The sequence below is a fragment of the Protopterus annectens genome, chromosome 3.part1 (assembly GCF_019279795.1).
Source record: "Protopterus annectens isolate FY-2018-M chromosome 3.part1, PAN1.0, whole genome shotgun sequence".
In the NCBI taxonomy this organism is placed as follows: Eukaryota; Metazoa; Chordata; order Ceratodontiformes; family Protopteridae; genus Protopterus; species Protopterus annectens.
The window spans coordinates 442469941-442490040 of record NC_056732.1 but is presented as its reverse complement, the minus strand read 5'-3'; the positions used below and the strand labels follow the sequence as shown (position 1 = coordinate 442490040).

Genomic DNA, 20100 nt, shown 5'->3' with positions numbered 1-20100 from the left:
CTAAGGTGAATAACCAGGCATCTTTGCCTAGCATAGGAAGCAGCTGTTGAAGTGTTAGCATTTTGAATTTTGGGATTACCAGAAAGGTGTTTAGAATAGAGAGGTCCAGGACAGGATGCCAGGAGCTGTCTTTTCTGGGTACCAGGAAAAGTCTTGAATAAAAACCTTGTCCCCTTTGTTCTGGTGGGACAGGTTGAATAGCCCTGATACTTAGAAGAGAGAGAACCTGCTGTTGGGCCTCTGTCCACTGATTTGGGGGTAGGTCTGGCCAACCGCTTGGGGTCGGTAGGGTGTGGAACTGGAATCTGCATCCTTGGGAGACTATATTCAAAACCCATTTGTCCTGGGTAATGAGTTCCCAGTTTTTTGCATGCAGGGCGAGTTTTCCTCTTAAGGGGGCAAGCAGTTGAGCAGGGCTTGGAAGGGTTAAGTTTAAGTCATTGTGCCATTTTTCCGTAGGGGGGTGTCTTACTACTCCCTGCTTTGGAAGTGGGAGCCCCCCACTGCTTAGGCCTGTGCGGAGCCTGAGACTGTAACCTAGGTGGTCTGCTGTCCCTGGCTTTGGACTGAGAAGGCCTGGAAGAGACTGGAAAGGACAAGTTCTTTGAAGGCCAATGGCTACTAAATCTGTGAGGCTGTACTTGCAGGAAATCTTTAACAGTTTGCATAGATTTAGCTTTTTCCTCCATCTTTTTGAGGACTTCTGCTTTGTTGCCAAACAGGCAGTCTTGGTTTAAGGGAGCATCCAGTAATTTAGCTTTAACATGATCTGGCAAGTTTTGCTTCTTAAGCCAAGCATGCCTTCTAAGTACAGAGCCAGTGACAACAGCCCTGCAAGATGCTTCTAAAGAGTCAAAACCACATTGCAAAGTATGTTTACCAACTTGTTCTGCAGAATGCATTAAATCATGTAATTCTTTGTGTTCAGCAAAGTCAGGAATCAATATCATTTTCTGTTTAAGTAGCCCCATAACATACTGCTGGTACTTTAACATATGAAACTGGCAATTTAAAGCCCTAATGGCCAAATTACCAGAAGTGTATACCTTCTTACCCAATCTGTCTAAAGCTCTAGAATCTCTATCAGAAGGGGTAGGATTTTTGGCAGCAGTAGCCTTAATGCCTTTTGGTCCTTAGGAAATGGGTCTCTGCATCCGCAGTATGATTCTTGAAGAGGAACTTGTGAGAGTCAGGTACTCTGTAATACCTGTCAGGTTTTCTGGAAGCTGGAGGTAAAGTGTCTGGGGAAAGGCTAGATTCCAAAAAAGCATCATCTACAATGTCCAGAACAGGAGGGATAGCTAAAGGCCTGTGTTGAGGAAGGAGTAAGAATTCCCTAAGCCTCTTTCTGGAGTCAAAGTAATCCTGGCTTTCCCATTCCCTAAGCCTCTTTTTGGAGTCAAAGTAATCCTGGCTTTCCCAGCAGAAATGTTCCCTAAGTGTGTGCAAGGTTACATCAAAAGAAAAATCTTTTGGAAGGGAAGCAGAGGGAATGGAATCCTCTGCATCAGAATCCTCATTGGTAGATAAGGGCAAATCCTGGTAATCAGAAGAAACAGAAATATCAGATTCCTGATCAGAAGAATCAGAAGGAAAACCAGTTCAAGGTCTCTTAGAGGGGGAAGGCTGGCTTTCCCTAATTAAAGTAATAAGGTCTTCAGCCATTCTAAGCATTTGTTTTTTAGGCATATGGGCCTGAGCATGTGGTTTGGACGTCGGTTTTCTAGGCGTGGTGCGAGTTTTACGCCTGGATGAAGAAGATGGCATCGGTTTAAAATGCAAGTCTGTAGACCTGAATACATCCTCAGAAGCCGGTGCCTGCACAGCAGCTCCGGATCCATCCAAGGTAGAGACATACGCAGGCTCCATAGTCAAAGAAGCATCTCGTGGCATACCGGACTCCGAATGGGTCTCACTAGAGGCCAGTGAATCTAAAGTAGCGGGTAACCAGGGGCTGTGAAAGCGCCTCACTGAGTGCCGGCGGAGTGGTGACTAGCTTAACGGAAGTGTTGTCGGCAGTTTTGGACCTATGTGGTCTGTCTATGTCTTTATCCTTACGTTTTTTCGGAAGATTGGTAGTCGGATGGCTTAATGAAGCCATTTCGGAGTGCGAATACAGAGTACCAAAATAATTTCCTGAAAAAGATAGCCCAACGACGAATAGTTTGGGGGTTGAACAAGGCACAAAACTGACAGCGAGGGACGTTGTGGTCCGGGCCCAAGCAAGGAATGCAGTACGAATGAAAATCTTTATGAGGCATTTGCTTTCCACAGGTAAGACAATTGTTAACTTTTACTGACATCGGTTAGACTAAGAAAAAGGATCCTCAACGGGGTACTTAGTTTTTTTGAAGAGTTTGGTTCTGAAACTCGAAAACGAAAATTTCAGGAGTCGGACGACCGGCACTTGCGAACTGCTTCTGCTTCGGGCACTGCACGGCAAGAAAGACTGATGTAATGGCATCGGCTGCATGTTTTATACCCCTGATGACCTGACATCACAGAAGAAGAGACAGCAACCGATGCAGGACCCAAAACTTTGTTAATCAGGCTAACTGAGGGCTACTGCAAGCAGATAACCCAAATGTGATGATTGCAACAGTGAAACATGAAGAACATGTAAGGCTGTTTTCCAAGAGAGGAATGTTAACTTTGCTGAAGCAGCAGGTTCAAAAGGGGGAAGCGTGAGCTTTTCCAGTACAAAGTTAAGGTCCCAAGCAGGGGTGGGTGCTCTCCTTGGGGACCTTAAGTTTTTAGCCCCTCTCAGGAACTGTCTGGTGAGAGGATGAGAAAATAGAGTTGGCTCAGTGTTGTAATGAGCTGAAATGGCAGAGGCATGAATCTTAATGGAGGAGAAGGATAGGCCTCTATGGAGTAGCTCTGCTAGGTAATCCAGGATTAGAGGTAAGGTGGGGTACAGCTGTGTCATTTCCTTTAGGCTGTATCCAAGAACAATATCTTTTCCACTTTTTCGCATAGGATTTCCTAGTACTAGGCCCTCTGGCTTCAAGAATGACGTCCAGCACCTGTTTACTTAGGGTTGCTGGTGGAGTATTCAAGGAATAAGCCAGGCTGCAAGATTTAGGGCTTGTAATTGTGGATGCAAAATCTGTCCCTCCTGCTGTGACAGCAGGGTAGGGGTCTGGTGTAGATGCCAGGGTGGCACCGGCTGTGCAGGAGGGGGTACCAGTGCTGGCATGGCCAGTCTGGGGCAATCAGAATTGTCCTTGGCCTGTCTTCTTTTATCTTGAGTAGTACTCTTGAGAGAAGGGACAGAGGGGGAAAGGCATAGATTGAGAGGTTTTCCCATTGAAAGGATAGAGCATCCACTTTCCAGGCCCTGCTGTGAGGGTTCCTGATGCAGAATTTGCTTAACTGGTGGTTGTGCTGGGAGGCAAAGAGATCCATTTCTGGGGTCCCCCACACTTCTGGATCAGGAGGTCGAAGATGCTGGGCTCCAATTTCCACTCGTGTGGTTCTAGGAGATTTCTGCTCAAGTCATCTGCCAGTGAATTTTGTTTGCCTGGCAGGAACTGAGCTTGCAGATAGACTTGGTTGTCCAAAGCTGTGCTCCACAGAGTCATGGCTAACCTGCAGAGTGGGTAAGAATGGGTTCCCCCCTGCTTATGTACCACATAATTGTGGTGTTTGTTTTTCTCAGCAGTTGTCCTGGAAGGATTAGGTATCTGAAAACTGTCAGAGCATTCTGTACAGCTAGCATCTTCTTTTGGTTGATGTACAGGAGAATTTGGTTTGGGCTCCAGTGGCCCTGAATGCATTTGCCAGCCACGTGGGCCCCCCCATGCATAGTCTGATGCTTCTGTGGTCAGGGTTTGGGCGGCGTGGGGTAGAGTACAATGCAGTCCCTTGTTGTGGTTGCATGCTTCTGCCCACCAAAGGAACTCTGCCCTCAGACAGTGTATGATAGGAATGACTGTTTCCAGGTCCTGAGAATGTTGGCACCCAAGACTTTTTAAGTACCACTGAAGTTTCCTCATATGCAGTCTTGCATATGGAATTAGTAGAATACAAGAGGCCATGAACTTAGGGCTTGCAGTACTTTTCTTGCAGTTAGCTGGGTTCTGGTGGCCATTTGCTTGAAGTAGTCTGTCAGATAGACTTGTTTTTCTGAAGTGAGAAATGCCATTTGGGAAGTTGTGTCCAAGCTTGTTCCCAGGAATACAATCTTTTGACTGGGCACCAGTTGTGATTTCTTTTTGTTGATGGTATACCTCAAAGAAGTGATAAGGCTTTTTACAAATGTCAGGTGCTGAAGCAGCGATTCCTGGCTATCCGCATGAATCAGGCAGTCATCCAAGTACGGGTAAATTTGGATATTTCTCTGCCTGCAGTATGCAATGGCTGTAACCAGGCATTTTGTGAATACCCTGGGTGCAGTAGATAAGCCAAAGGGAAGTGCAGAGAACTGATAATGCATGGATCCTGCCCTGAAACGTAGATATTTCCTGCATGATTCCCTGATGGGGATGTGCAGATAAGCTTCTTTTAAGTCTAGGGTGACTAACCAAGCATCCTTGGCTAGCATAGGGAGAAGCTGCTGCAGGGCAAGTATCTTGAATTTTGGGATAGCCAGGAAGGTGTTGAGAATTGAAAGATCCAGGATTGGGTGCCAACAGCCCACTTTCCTGGGTACCAGGAATAGTCTGGAGTAGAAACCCTGACCCCTTTCGTCTACTGGAACTGGCTGAATAGCTCTGATGTTGAGCAGGGAAAGAACTTGGTTTTGAGCCTCTGCCCACTGGATTGAAGGAAGGTCTGGAAACCCACTTGGGAGTTGGCAGTGAATGGAAATAAAATTTGTACCCCGGGATATAATGTTGATGACCTGAGTGATGGACATCCAGTTTTTTTGCATGAAGGGCAAGTTTTCCTCCTAGGGGCACAAGCAACTGGGCAGGGCTGGGAGGTAGAGTTGAAAAGTCATTGTGAACTTTTTCCATAGGGAGGTGGCTTACCACTCCCTGTTTTAGGGGAGGGAGCACTCCATTGCTTAGATCTCTGCATACCCTGAGACTGTAGTCTGGGTGGTCCGTTTCCCCTGGGTCTTGTTTGGGAAGGTCTGGAGGGGGCTGGAAAGGACCAGTGTTTTGAAGGGCAATGCCTACTGAATCGAGGTGGTTGCACTTGTAAGAATTATTTAACAGTTTGTATAGATTTAGCTTTTTCTTCCATCTTTTTAAGAACTACTTCTGCTTTGGTGCCAAACAAAACGTCCTTATTTGAAGGAGCATCTAGTAATTTGGATTTGACATGATCTGGCAAGGTCTGCTCCTTCAGCCATCTTTTGTCTTCTCAGTACAGAGCCAGTGACTGCAGCCATGCAAAGATGCTTCTAGGGCATCAAAACCACACTGCAAAGTATGCCTACTAACTTGGTTTGCAGAATGCATAAGTTCTTGCAAATCTTTTTCTGCAAATTCTGGAAATATTACCATTTTTGGTTTAATAAGATTCATAATATGTTGCTGGTACTTCAGCATGTGAAAATGGGAATTAAATGCCTTGATAGCATGAGTTGCAGAGGTATATACCTTCTTACCACATCTGTCTAAAGCTCTGGAATCCCTGTCTGAAGGGGTAGGATTTTTGGCTGTAGTAGCCTTAATACCTTTAGGTCCCTGGGAAATGATCTCTGGATTAGCAGTAGGATTCTTGAAAAGAAACTTTTGGGAATCAGGTACTTGGTAGTACCTGTCCGGTTTCCTAGGGGCCGGAGGTAAGGTGTCTGGAGTAAGACTGGATTCCAAGAAAACATCATCCACAACATCTAGGACAGGGGGAATAGCTAAAGGCCTGTGCTGAGGTAGCTCTAAAAATTCTCTGCGTCTCTTTTTGGACTGAGGATAGTCTTGGCATTCCCAATGGAAATGCTCTCTTAAAGTATGCAATGTTTCACCAAAAGAGAAATCCTCTGGAGGGGAGGCAGGGGGAATGGATTCCTCTGCATCTGAATCCTCATAGGCTGATAAGGGCATGTCCTGATAATCAGAAAGGTCAGAGTCATCTGATTCCTGGTCTGTAGAATCTGAAGGTGACTGAATTCTCTCTCTCTTAGCAGGGGAAGGCTGGCTTCCCCTAATTAGCGTTATAAGGTCTTCAGCCATTCTAAGCATTTGTTTTTGTGGCATGGGGGCCTGATCATGCTCTTTGGTCATCGGGTTTCTAGGCATACTGCATACTCTGGGCCTAAGAAACTCGGTAGTTTTGGCTAAAAAAGAAGTTGGTTTGATTCGAAAATTGGCAGGTCGGAAAACACCCTCAGAAGCCGGTGCCTGAACAGCGGCTCTGAACCCATCCAAGGTAGAGACAGCCGCTGGTTCCATAGTCGAGGAAGCATTTTGTGGCATACCGGACTCCAAATGGGTCTCAGCAGAGGACTGCGAATCCATAGAAGCGAGCATCAGGGGCTGCAAAGCCGTCTCACTGAGTACCGGCGGACTGGCGACTAGCTGAATGGAAGCGTTGTCTGCAGTTTTGGACCTATGCGGTCTGTTTCTGTCTTTAATCCTTACGTTTTTTTGGAAGATCGGTAGTCGGATGGCTTACCGAAGTCATTTTGGAATATGGAGATCGAGAGGGAAAGAATTTAGCAACCAAAATAGGCCAAAGATGAATGCTTTGGGTGCTAAACAAGGCACAAAACCGACAGCGAGGGACGTCATGGTCTGGGCCTAAACAGGTGACGCAGTAAGAATGAAAATCTCTGTGAGGTATTTGCTTTCCACAGGCAAGAGAATTGTTAACTTTTTCTGACATCGGTTAGAGCAAGAAAAAAGGATCCCCAACGGGGTACTTAGCTTTAGAAGACTTCACGATTATCAAATTGAAAAACGAAAATTTCAGGTAGCGGCCGACCGGCACTTGCGAACTGCTTCGGGGTCCTCCTCGGCAAGAAAGACTGGTGTAATGGTGTCAGCTGCTTGTTTTTATACCCCTGACGTCATGGAAGAAGCGACAGCATCTGACAAAGAAATACTAAGACTCTGGTATTCGGGCCGGCTGAGAGCTACCTTCAGGCAGATAACCCAAATGTGATGACTGCAACAGTGAAACACGAAGAATATCTAGGGGCTGGCTAGGATTCCCTGCAAGACTGCAGAGGCAAACTCTGCCCTGGATTTGGAGAAGAGGGGCAGGTGGTAATGTTTGGTAAAAGTGTGAACAGATGTCCAGGTGGCAGCCTCCAGGATGTCCCTGGTGGGGACTCCTCTGAGGAAACCTGTAGAGGTGGAGGCTGCTATGGTGGAGTGAGTCCTGCCTGCTTTGGGGGAGGCTTTCCATGTTGTTTGTTGCAGAAATGGATGCAGTGTGCTATCCATTTGGAAATGGTTTGTTTGGAGATGGCTTTGCCTTCTGCCCCTGTAGCAAAGCTAAACAGCAATTGATCAGACTTTCTGAAGGATTTAGTCCTGTCTAGACAGAATTTAAGCTGTCTGTGCACATCTAGATAGTGCAGGATCCTTTCCCCCTTGTTCTGGGGATTAGGAAAAAAAGGTGGGCAAATGAATGGACTGGTTGAGAGTGACACTGGACACCACCTTGGGCATGAAGGATGGGTTAGTCCTGAGGGATACCCTGTCAGCATGGAAGATGGTGAAGGGTTCCACAGCCATGAGCGCTTGCAGCTCGGAGACTCTTCTGGCTGAAGTGATGGCCAAAAGGAATGCTGTCTTCCAGGAGAGAAATTTTAGCTCTGCAGAAGAAGCTAGTTCAAAAGGGGGCAGGGTGAGCTTTTCCAAAACATAGTTAAGGTTCCAAGCAGGGGTGGGTGCCCTTCTGGGTGGTCTGAAGTTGCTAGCCCTTCTTAGAAACTGTTTTATCAAAGGGTGTTGGAAAAGGGGCTGCTCAGTGGGAAAATGAGCAGAAATAGCAGAGGCATGAATTTTATAGAGAAAGAGAGGCCACTGGGTAGTAGATCAGCTAAGTACTCCAAGATGAGAGGGAGGGCTGTGCCAAATTGGCTCCCTTTAGCCTGAATCCAGGTGCAGAACCTTTTCCATTTGTCAGCATAAGACTTTCTAGTGCTAGGGTGTCTGGCCTCACTGATAACATCTAGAACCTGTCTACTGAGGTTGGCAGATTGATCTGGGGTTAGGGAATAAGCCAAGCTGCCAAATTGAGTGTCTGTGGTTGGGGATGCATGAATTCCCCTTCCCTCTGGGTCAAGAGGTTTGGAATCTGAGGAAGATGCCATGGTGGCATTGGTGACAGGCTGTACAGCAAGGGGTACCAGGGCTGGCGAGGCCAGTCTGGAGCTATAACAATTGTCCTTGGTTTTTCCTCCTTTATTCTGAGCAGTACCCTGGGGATGAGAGGTAGTGGAGGAAAGGCATAGACAGATAGATTGACCCAGGGGAAGTGCAGGGCATCCACTTTCCAAGCCATGTAGTGATGCTCCCTGGTGCAGAATTTGGGATGAGAGGTAGTGCAGGAAAGGCACAGACCGATATACTGACCCAGGGGAAGGACAGGGCATCCACTTTCCAAGCCATGCAGTGATGCTTCCTGGTGCAGAATTTGCTGAGCTGATGGTTGGTGTGGGAGGCAAAGAGGCTGACCTTCGGGATGTCCCATTTCCGAGTTAGTAGGGTGAAGGTTCTTCTGTCGAGCTGCCACTCGTGTGGGTCCAGAAGATGTCTGCTTAACTGGTCTGCCAGAAAGTTGAGAGAGCCTGGTAGGAATTCTGCTAACAGGTAAAGGTGCATTGCAGAAGCTGTGCCAAAGGGTCATGGCCAGCCTGCATAGAGGGTAGGAGTGAGTCCCTCCCTGCTTGTTGATATACCACATCACAGTGGTGTTGTCTGTTTTGATCAGGAGAGCCCCTGAGGAGAGAAGGGGTTTGAAAGCTATCATGGCGTGTTGGACATCCATCATCTCTTTTTGGCTGATGTGCAGAGGGATTTGCTGCGGGCTCCATTGGCCCTGTATGCACCTGTCGTCCAGGTGTGCACCCCAAGCATAGTCTGATGCATCTGTGGTGAGGGGGTCTGGGTGGCAGGGGGTGGTGAGAAAGGCAGTCCATTGTTGTGGGAGCATGCTGTTGCCCACCAAAGAAAATCTTTTCTGAGGCAAGGACTTATAGGTATAAGAGTTTCCAGGTCTTGAGAGTGTTGACACCAAAGGCTCTTTAGGTATCATTGAAGTTTCCTCATTTGCACTCTGGCATATGGAATGAGTAGTATGCAAGATGCCATGAACCCCAGAGGTTGCAGGACCGAGCTTGCAGATAACTGGGGCCTGGTGGCTAGTTGAGAGACGTAGGCTGTCAGGAAAGTTTGTTTTTCTGGTGTAAGGAAAGCCATCTGGGATGCTGTGTCCAGGCTTGCTCCCAGGAAGATAATCCTTTGGGTGGGCACCAATTTGGATTTCTTTTCGTTGAATGTGTACCCTAGGGAGGTTAGTAGGGTCTTTACAAAGGCCAGATGCTTGAGCAGCTTTTCCTGGCTGTCTGCCTGAATAAGGTAGTCATCTAAGTATGGGTAAATCTGGGTATACCTTTGTCTGCAAAAGGCAATGGCTGCAGCCAGATATTTTGTGAAAACACTGGGAGGAGTAGATAAGCCAAAGGGAAGTGCAGAGAACTTAAAGTGTTGAGATACTGCCCTGAAACAAGAGATATTTCCTGCATGATTCCCTGATAGGAATGTGGGGGTACGGCCTCTTTTAGATCCAGGGTGGCTAGACAAGCATCCCTGGACAGCATGGGTAGCAGCTGTTGGAGGGTGAGCATTTTGAATTTTGAGATCACCAGGAAGGTGTTTAGAATGGATAGATCGAGGATGGGGCGCCAGGTGCCCTCTTCTGTGCACCAGAAAAAGTCTGGAGTAGAAACCTTGGCCTATCTGTTCTGCAGGAACATGCTCTACTGCCCTCATAGAAAGCAAGGGAAAGGATTTGCTTTTGAGCCTCCACCCACTGGTTTGGAGGTAGATCTTGGAACCCTTTTGGGGTTGGAAGGGTGTGGAAGGAAAATTTGTATCCCTGAGATACTATGTTCAGAACCCAGTGGTCATTGGTAATGGTGGCCCAGGTGCTTGTGTGAAAGGAGAGTTTTCCTCCTAGGGGTAAGTGAGGGTGGGCAGAGGGAGGGGGTGGGGGAAGCAAATCATTGTGAGTTCTTACCATAAGGGGGTGGCTTAGAACTCCCTGGTTTTGAAGTGGCGGTAGTCCACTGCTTAGACCTCTGCATTCCTTGTGGCTCCTGTCTGGGGGGTCTGGTTCCCCGGGCCCTATGCTGGACTAGCTTGGAGGGAGCAGGAAAGGACCAGTGTTTGGTGGGACAATGCCTGCTGAACCTGGGTGGCTGGTCCTGTAAGAAATCCTTATCTGTTTGCATAGATTTTGCTTTTTCTTCCATCTTTTTTAAGACTTCTTCTGCCTTAGTGCCAAATAAGTTGTCTTTGTACAGGGGGGCATCCAACAATTTAGATTTGACATGGTCTGGCAGGGGTTGTTCCTTAAGCCATGCATGTCTTCTAATGAGAGATCCAGTGACTGCTGCCCTGCAAGAACCTTCTAGGGCGTCAAAACCACAGTGCAAGGTGTGTTTAGTTACTTGACTTGCAGAATGCATTAACTCTTGTAATTCTTTAGATTCTGCCCAAGCAGGAAAGGAAGACATTTTTTGTTTGAGGAGCTCCAGGGTATGTTGCTGAAATTTTAGCATATGGAAAGTACAGTTGTGTACACTTACCATAAATGTAGATGGTCGAGTGTCTTCACTGTTGCAGTCATCACTGTAGGGTTCTTCCTGCCAGCAGGCAGTCCCCTGTCGGCCAGAATCCCAAAGTCTGTGTCCGGCGTCGGCTGTTCAGTCATGCTCCCTGACGTCAGAGTGCTGGGAGTACAAAGCTGCCAGCCGACGCCATGTTCTCCAGTTTTTCTTGCCCCAGATGTCAGGTGCCCAAAAGTGAAGGCTAATAGTAAAACAAAAATATAACATACAACAAACCCCATACCCTGTAGCAAATACACCTCAGAAGAAGGGTGAAGTAGGAAACCACACTAATGAAAGTATAAGAGGGGGCAGGAGGGAGGGTAACCCAGACTGCAACAGTGAAGACGCTCGAACATCTACATTTATGGTAAGTGTACACAACTGTACTATGTTCATCGTGTTTCACTGTTGCAGTCATCACTGTAGGGTTGAATCCCAAAGCTGAGATAAAGGGTGGTGGTTATACAGAAGGGGCGGCTAGAAGGCCCTGCAAGACTGCAGAAGCAAAGCCTGCCCTAGACTTAGAGTAAAGAGGGAGATTATAGTGCTTAGAGAAAGTATGCACTGAACTCCAAGTTTCAGCTTCCAAAATATCCTTGGTAGGTACTCCTCTGAGAAAGGCAGCTGAAGTAGCAGCAGCTCTGGTAGAGTGAGTCCTAATTTTTCCTGGGATTTGCTTTCCATGATGAGAGTAACAAAATCTGATTCCATGAGCAATCCATTTAGAAATGATCTGTTTTGAAATAGCTTTGCCTTGGGAATTTGTTGCATAAGAAACAAACAGTTGCTCTGTTTTCCTAAAATCCTTGGTTCTGTCTAGGTAAAAATGAAGTTGTCTGTGTACATCCAAGGAATGCAAGATCCTTTCCCCTTTATTTTGTGGATTATTGAAAAAAGTTGGCAGGTGAATAGTTTGATTTAAAGCCACTTTGGAAACCACTTTAGGCATGAAAGTAGGATTAGTCCTTAAAGACACCCTATCTTGGTGAAAAATAATGTAAGGTTCCACAGCCATGAGTGCTTGTAACTCAGAGACTCTCCTGGCTGAAGTCAAAGCCAGTAGTATAGCTGTCTTCCATGATAAATACTTAATATCAGATGTGGCAGCAGGCTCAAAAGGAGGCAGAGTGAGTTTTTCCAGAACATAGTTGAGGTCCCAGGCAGGTATAGGTGGTGTCCTAGGGGGCCTTAAATTCTTTGCTCCTCTGAGGTATTGTTTCAGAAGTGGATGCGAAAAGATTGGAGGATCTGTATTGTAATGTGCAGAGATAGCTGAGGCATGTATTGTTATGGAGGAGAAGGATAAACCCTTATGTAGCATGTCTGTCAAGTAAAGTAAAATCAGTGGGATATTAGGGATGAGAGGATCTGAATCCTGAGCATGCATCCAGGTGCAAAATCTCTTCCATTTACCTGCATAAGATTTTCTAGTGCTAGGCCGTCTGGCTTCTAAGATGACATCCATGACCTGTTTGGGAAGGAAAGGATTAATCATAGACCCTGAATTCGCCAGGCTGCCAGGCTGAGAGTTTTGTCATGAGAGTGCAGAACCTGGCCCTGGTGTTGGGACAAAAGATTTGGAATCTGAGGTAAAATCCAAGGAGGCTCCTGGGATAGACTCATCAGTGTTGAGTACCAAAATTGACGAGGCCAATTTGGGGCCAGTAAAATCATCATCTTGGGCTTGTCCTGCTTGATCTTTAGTAACACCCATGGAAGAAGAGGTAGAGGCGGACAGGCATACCCAGAGAGGTTTCTCCAACTGAATGATAGTGCATCCACTTTCCATGCTAGCTTGTGAAATGTCCTTGTGCAAAAAATCTGTAACTGGTGGTTGAGGGGGGATGCAAATAGATCTATGTCCGGGCAGCCCCAGGCTTCTGTAATCATCTTGAATATTTGGGTGTCTAGCATCCACTCATGTGGGTCTGACAGGTTCCTGCTCAGGTTGTCTGCCAGAATATTTTGTTTTCCTGGCAGGAACTGAGCTTGTAGATCCACTTTGCAAGCTAGAGCTGTGTTCCATAGAGTCATGGCTAGTCTGCAAAGGGGGTAGGAGTGTGAACCCCCTTGCTTGTTTATGTACCACATAACTGTGGTGTTGTCTGTCCGTATCAGTAGCTGTCCTGGTTGTAGAAGATCCCTGAAAGCCAAGAGGGCATTCTGTACAGCTAACATCTCTTTTAAATTGATATGTAGGTGCATCTGATCCTCTGGCCAAAAACCTTGCAGACCTTTTCCCTGTAAGTGGGCTCCCCATGCGTAATTCCGAGGCATCCGTGGTTAACACTTGGCTGGCTGGAGGCAGACTGAAGTTTTTCCCTTTGTTGTGAAGACATGCCATGGTCCACCAATGGAATTCCTTTTGTAGGCAAGGTAGGACAAGGCAAGGCAGACAACAATCTGTGTGTCTAGACTGTGGCAATGCTGGGACCATACACTTTTTAGGTACCATTGTATTTTTCTCATATGTAGTCTTGCATTTGGTATGAGAAGGATGCAGGAGGCCATGTATCCCAAAGCCTGCAGGAATTTCCTTGCAGTTAGCTGGGTTTTTGACGCCAAGGTTTTGAAAGTTGAAGCCAGCTGCAGTTGTTTTTTGGATGTCAGGAATGCCATCTGGGTTGTTGTGTTTAGAAGAGCACCCAGAAAAGTTATCTATTGTGTGGGTGTCAAATCTGACTTTTTTATGTTCACAGTGAATCCCAGGTACTTGAGTAGATTTTGAACAAATTCCAGGTGCTGGAGTAAGACATCCTTGCTGTCTGCTTGAATAAGGCAATCGTCCAGATAAGGGTAAATTTGAATTCCCTTGAGTCTGCAATAAGCTACTACTGGTGCCAGGCACTTGGTAAAGACCCTTAGCGCAGTAGACAAGCAAAGGGCAGCGCAGAGAATTGGTAATGTTTCGAGCCGGCCTTGAACCTGAGGTATTGTCTGCACTCCTGTCTGATAGGGATGTGTAGGTAAGCCTCCTTTAAATCCAATGTCACCATCCATACATTTTTGCTCAACATTGGCAGGAGCTGCTGCAGAGTAAGCATCTTGAATTTTGGTATCTCCAGGAAGGTGTTTAAGACTGAGAGATCCAGGATGGGTCTCCATGAATTTTGCTTTCTGGGAACTAGGAAGAGCCTTGAGTAAAAGCCTTGCCCCGTCTCTGATTGAGGAACCAGTTCTATGGCCCTCATAGCCATGAGGGATCCCACCTGGTTTAATGCCTCTGCCCATTGGTGTTTTGGTAGGTCTGGCCATCCGTTTGGTCTTGGTAAGGTATGAAAGTGGAATTTGTAACCTCTTGAAACTACATCCAGAACCCACTTGTCTTGGGTTATGTAAGTCCAATTTTGTTGAAAAAGAGAGAGTTTTCCTCCTAGAGGGGCTTCCAGGAGAGAAGTTCCTGGAGCCATGCAGGGGGAGTCATTGAGCCTGTTTTCTGTAAGATTGAGGTCTGTCCTCTCCACCCCTGGGGGTGGAAGCACTCCACTGTCTAGATCTGTAAGGGGTCTGTGCTTGGGCCCTCCCTCTGGAGCGCCTATATCTACCCCTCTGAGGCCTGTCCGAGCTGGGAAAGGACCAATTTTTAGTTGGCCAATTTCTGCTAAATCTTGGGGGCTGAACTTGTAAGAAATCCTTAACCGTTTGCATGGATTTTGCCTTATCCTCCATTTTCTTTATCACCTCTTCAGCCTTAGACCCAAACAAAACATTATGCTGAACAGGAGCATCCAGAAACTTTGCTTTCACTTGATCAGGTAAGTTTTGCTCCTTTAACCAAGCATGCCTTCTAATGACTGTGCCAGAGGCAGCTGCCCTGCATGAAGCCTCCAAGGAATCAAACCCACAGTGTAAACCATGCTTCCCCACTTGCTCAGTTGCATGTATCAAATCGTGTAATTCCTTATTATCTGCACATGCAGAAATGGTACCTAGCTTTTGTTTCATTACAGACAGTAGAAACTGCTGATATTTTAGCATATGAAATTGACAATTTAAAGCCCTAATAGATAAAGTAGCAGAAGTGTACACTTTTTTGCCCCATCTCTCCAAAACTCTAGAATCCTTATCTGTCGGAATAGGGTTTTTAGCAGAGGCGGCCTTAACCCCCTTAGGACCCTGAGAAATGGTTTCTGGATCAGCAGTAGGATTTTTGTAAAGGAATTGGTGTGAGTCAGGGACCCTGTAATATCTGTCGGGCTTAGCAGGGGCTGGAGGAAAGGAGTCAGGAGTTAAATTAGCCTCAGAAAAGGCATCATCCACAATATCCAAAATAGGGGGAATAGCCAGGGGTCTATGTTGGGGAAGAAGAAGGAAATCCCTAAGTCTTCTCTTAGATTCCGAGTACTCCTGTCCTTCCCAGTGAAAATGTTCCCTCATGTCATGTAAAGTTTCCCCAAAAGAAAAATCCTCAGGGGGAGAAGCTGATGGAATGGATTCCTCAGCATCAGAATCCTCATAAGGAGGGAAAGTATATTCCTGTTCAGAGGAAGACACTGAAGAAATAGATGCCTGATCAGAAGATTCATAATCCAATTCTTGCCTTGGCCTTTTGTCTGGAGGGGGATGTGAACCCCTAATCATGTTTAGTAAGTCCTCCGCCATTTTAAGTAGCTGTTTCTGAGATTTGGGTCCCGGATCAGAAGAGGCCTGGACTGGTGTCTTAGATTTAGAAGGAGTCTTTGCCTTTGTCTTTGTCTTTGCCTTTATCAGAAGCTGTGTAGGCCTGAAAACCCCCTCGGAAGCCGGTACCTGCACAGCGGCTCCGGACCCATCCGAGGGAGCATTGTCCAAAGGTCCTGCAGCTAGAGTACTCAAAGGCCTAGTTGGCTCCTCGTGGGAGTCCGTTTTGGCTATCGGTTCTGAAATGGCTGAAGACAGGGGCTGCGAAAGCACCTCACTGATGACGGCCGAACCTGTAGCTGGCTCTGCTTGTAAAACGTCATCTGATTTGGACCTCGGAGGCCTGTCCTTATTCTTGCGTCGTTTGTGAACTCCGGTAGTCGGAAACGTGTCAGACGACATTTTATAATTAAATCACCTGCCAAAGTAGTGAAAAGCAAAATCATACCTCCGCTTAATCGTACGTTGGTTAAATCTAGCACAAAACCGACAACTAGCTAAATCATGGTCAGGGCCTAAACAAGGAATACAGTAATAATGGAAATCCTTATGAGGTATTTGCTTCCCACAAGAAATGCAATTATTAACTTTTTATGACATCAGACTGGAGCAAGAAAAAAGTTTCCCCAACGGGGTACTTAGCTTTGAGAAGAAGAAGTCAGTCTTCGGACTGAAGCATGGGAAAAAATGTCAGGAGTCAGCCGACCGGCACTTGCGAACTGCTTTCACCGCACGGCAAGAAAGACTGGAGAACACGGCGTCAGCTGGCAGCTTTGTACTCCTAGCGCTCTGACGTCAGGGAGCATGACTGAACAGCCGACGCCGGACCCAGACTATGGGATTCTGGCCGACCGGGGACTGCCTGCCGGCAGGAAGAACCCAACAGTGATGACTGCAACAGTGAAACACGATGAACATCTGACAATTTAGTGCCCTGATAGCAAGAGTAGCTGAGGTGCATACTTTTTTTTACCCCATCTGTCTAGTGCTCGGGAATCCCTGCCTGAGGGGGTAGGATTCCTAGCAGAGGTTGCTTTAATTCCTTTAGGCCCTTGAAAAATTACCTCAGGGTCAGCAGTAGGATTTTTATAAAGAAATTTGTGAGAGTCAGGGACTCTATAGTACTTGTCTGGTTTCCTGGGCACAGGAGGGTGGGTGTCAGGAGTCAAGCTGGATTCCAGGAAAGCATCCTCCACAACATCCAGAACTGGGGGGGATGGCCAAGGGTCTGTGCTGTGGAAGATCTAGGAATTCCCTGAGTCTCTTTTTAGACTGAATGTAGTCTTGACTTTCCCACTGGAAATTCTCCCTTGAGGTATCCAGGGTTTCTCCAAAGGAAAAATCCTCTGGGTGAGAGGCAGAAGGGATGGAATCCTCTGCATCAGAATCCTCATAAGTAGAGTGGGGTTGCATGTCTTCATATTCAGAAGCATCAGAGTCATCTAACTCTTCTTCAGACAGAACTAGAGGGGACAGATCTCTTTTCCTTTTGAGGGAGGTAGCTTGGCTTCCCCTGATCAGCAGGATAAGGTCTTCTGCCATTTTAAGCATCTGAGACTGAGGCAAGGAAGCAGGTGCCTGAGAGTGGGTCGTTGGTTTCTTGGGTGTGGTTCGTACCCTGGACCTAAGAAACTCGGTCGTTTTTGAAAGAACGGTAGTCGCAAAAGAAGACGTCTGTTTGTGTCGAGAATCGGTAGTGCGAAGGACTTCCTCGGAAGCCGGTGCCTGCTCAGTGGCTCTGGACCCATCCAAGGTAAAGACGACCACAGGATCCTTAGTCAAAGAAGAGTTTTGCGGCATACCGGACTCCGAAAGGGTCTCAGTAGCGACATGCAAATCCACAGATGTGGGCATCAGGGGCTGAGAAACCGCCTCACTGAGGACCGGAGAACTGACGACCAACTTAACGGAAATGTCGGTAGGTTTGGACCTGTGCAGTCTGTCTCTGTCTTTATCTTTACGTTTTTTCGGAAGATCTGCTGTCAGACAGCTTACCGATGCCATATTGAAATTGCTACAATAAGGGCCCGACGACCGATAGTTCTGCCACTGAACAAACACAAAAGTGACAACAGGGGACGTCATGGTCTGGGCCTAAGCAAGTGACGCAGTAAGAATGGAAGTCTAAGTGTGGTATTTGCTTTCCACAGGCAAGACAATTATTAACTTTTTCTGACATCGGTTAGTGCAAGAAAAAAGGATCCCCAACGGGGTACTTAGCTTTAGAAGACTTCAACTTCAATTCGGTAGATGAAACTCAGGTAGCGGTCGACCGGCACTAATGCGAACTGCTCCTGCTTCTGGCTCCACAGCAAGAAAGACTGATGTAATGGCGTCAGCTACGTTACTTTATACTACTGATGACCTGACATCAGTCCTGAAGCGGCAGCAGCCGACGCAGAAATACTAAGCCTCTGGTAATCGGGCTGGCTGAAGGCTACCCTGGCAGGGATAACCCAAATGTGATGACTGCAACAGTGAAACCCGAAGAATATCCATGGTTCTGTAAGTCCACAAAAGCTGTGAGTGGGGACATGACTATCTGCAATCATTTTATTTCTACACTTTGACTGTCAAACTTTAAACCATTTCAACATGAAAATAGCCTTATATAATGACATTATGTCATATTGCACAGATTCAGAATCCAGACAGTAAAAGCAGAGGACATTAAGGTGTGAAACTAAGCATTTTTCATATCCCTGACTTTAGCACTACAAAATACGCCTTAAATAATGTCTTAACCCAGCTCTTGTAAGTTGCTTATTTATATCTTTATGAAGTTTTAAAGCCATGCAAAATGACATTTAGAACATTTACAGCTAAATTAACAGAACATGAGGAATATTCACAATGCAAAGTATTTTATTAAATTATTTCTATATCATCAAAGACAAAAAAATGCAGTGTTTGACATACAGTGGGACAGCAGAGACTTCCTTCTCTATTTGTTTTCAGAAACTGCATAACTCTGTCTACTCTGTTGAGTGATACTAGTTGCACATTCCCTTACTCTAGCACTAATCATGCATATAGGACACCACTGATGACATTTTTGTTTCACTTCCTAACACAAAACTGACCTCACAAACACGGCAAAACAAAAATAAATTTACATAAAATGAAAAGCAGTTTACCTCTGCTGTCATCCATATCCCCATCTCGCGAGTGTTCAGACTGAAAATCAGGTGGAGTTTGCAATACAGCCACACTATTCTGATTTATTATTTTTAATTTCAACTTTGGTTTTGGCCGTTTTTTGCGTGGTATTGTGACTGTTATACGCTGTAAGTGATTCATCCCCAACTCAGTCAAACAGACTCCATCTTGGGTATACATTCTTGGTGGATCTAAGAGAGTAAGCACAGTTATTATCTATGCTATATATCGATAAATAAAAGTAAAAGATGACTTACAAAGATACAAGCAATTAATCAATGAACAAATATTGATTTCGCTATATAAATTATCTTTACCTAATCTCTGCACTGGGAGGTACCCTCAGTTTAGTGGATATCTGTCTAGGACTCTGGAATCAAAATTCATGGAGTGATTCTTTTCATCTTTTCCACACAAAATCATAAGGTAGAAAAAAGACACTAAATCCATATATTTTCCACAAACTGCACTGACTACCATATATCAGGTGTTCTGAACAAATGCATTATGAAAGAGGTAATGCACAACTATGCAAGACACTTTCTATAACAGCAGATCTTCAGGGAAGAGGTCACAAAGATAAACTGTAACATTACCCACCTTCGTTGCTCCATTTCCTGGACAATTTTTTTTCAAGTAAAAAATATCTCAATCGAGGGAACATGGGTCTTGTACCACTCAAGTTACTGATACAGGTGGCTCAAGACAGCCTTATATAACCTGTACAGAAGTGTGGCTGCCACAGGTACATCACAGGGCAAACCAGTACTAATACATAAACACTGAAAAACACAACATAACTTACAGCAATGGATAGAAGCAGCCTATAAATCATACCCTAGCTTACATATAACCCTTAAAAAAACCTCCAAGGCTCAAACTTGCAGGATACATTTGGGATGCATACCTACGCTTATAAAAGCTCCAGTGGTTGTTTGCCTAGTATACACCTATGACCAACAGATGATTAGATCCCAGTAATATGGAAGCCATTTTCATGAAATAAAGCTGTCTAATCACAATAAATAACAGATGTATTACTCAATATATATAAAACTACAACAATTTTATAACTAGAATAATTTTGTAACATTACAAAGTACTAACATTACAAACTTTTAACAAATGTAAGGTCTTCTAAATGGGGAATGAGGGAGGAAAGCTTTACTGTTACAAATAAACTCCCTTGAAAGAACTACCTTTATGCTAAGTGCCGTTCACAGCTATACTATCTTCTTCAAGAAGAGCCAATGGAACAGTAAGCTACAACACATCTGAACACTAAGCCATAACATCTGAGTGGAAATTGGGAACATATTTTCTGAGAGTGTAAGGAGTTGACAGATTTTAAAGATTCCCTGTAGACTACTCTGTTAGACATACTGGGTGGGCAAACGGGTGTAACTAAGGAAAGATTTTTTTTTTGAGCTATGATACCTAATCGGAATTGCCTAGACATAGTAAGGCCTTGCTGAGTCTAATTATGGTGGTTGCCAAAAAAGCAGTTGTTAGAAAATGGAAATCAAAGTCTAAACCAACTGTACTAGAAGTAGTGAATATAGTAAAAAAAGATAAAAAAAAAA

The 20100-nt window shown here is 45.5% G+C and overlaps 1 protein-coding gene across 1 annotated transcript in view; it reads right to left on the bottom strand.

The window, feature by feature from the left end:
* The window catches only part of KMT2C (lysine methyltransferase 2C), a gene marked incomplete in the record, with an annotated part of 4117755 nt that overhangs the window by 2007289 nt on the left and 2090366 nt on the right, over positions 1-20100 (bottom strand). Inside the window, 1 exon segment of the mRNA XM_044066891.1 lies at positions 18496-18708. Within this exon segment, the coding sequence (XP_043922826.1) occupies positions 18496-18708 (213 nt within the window).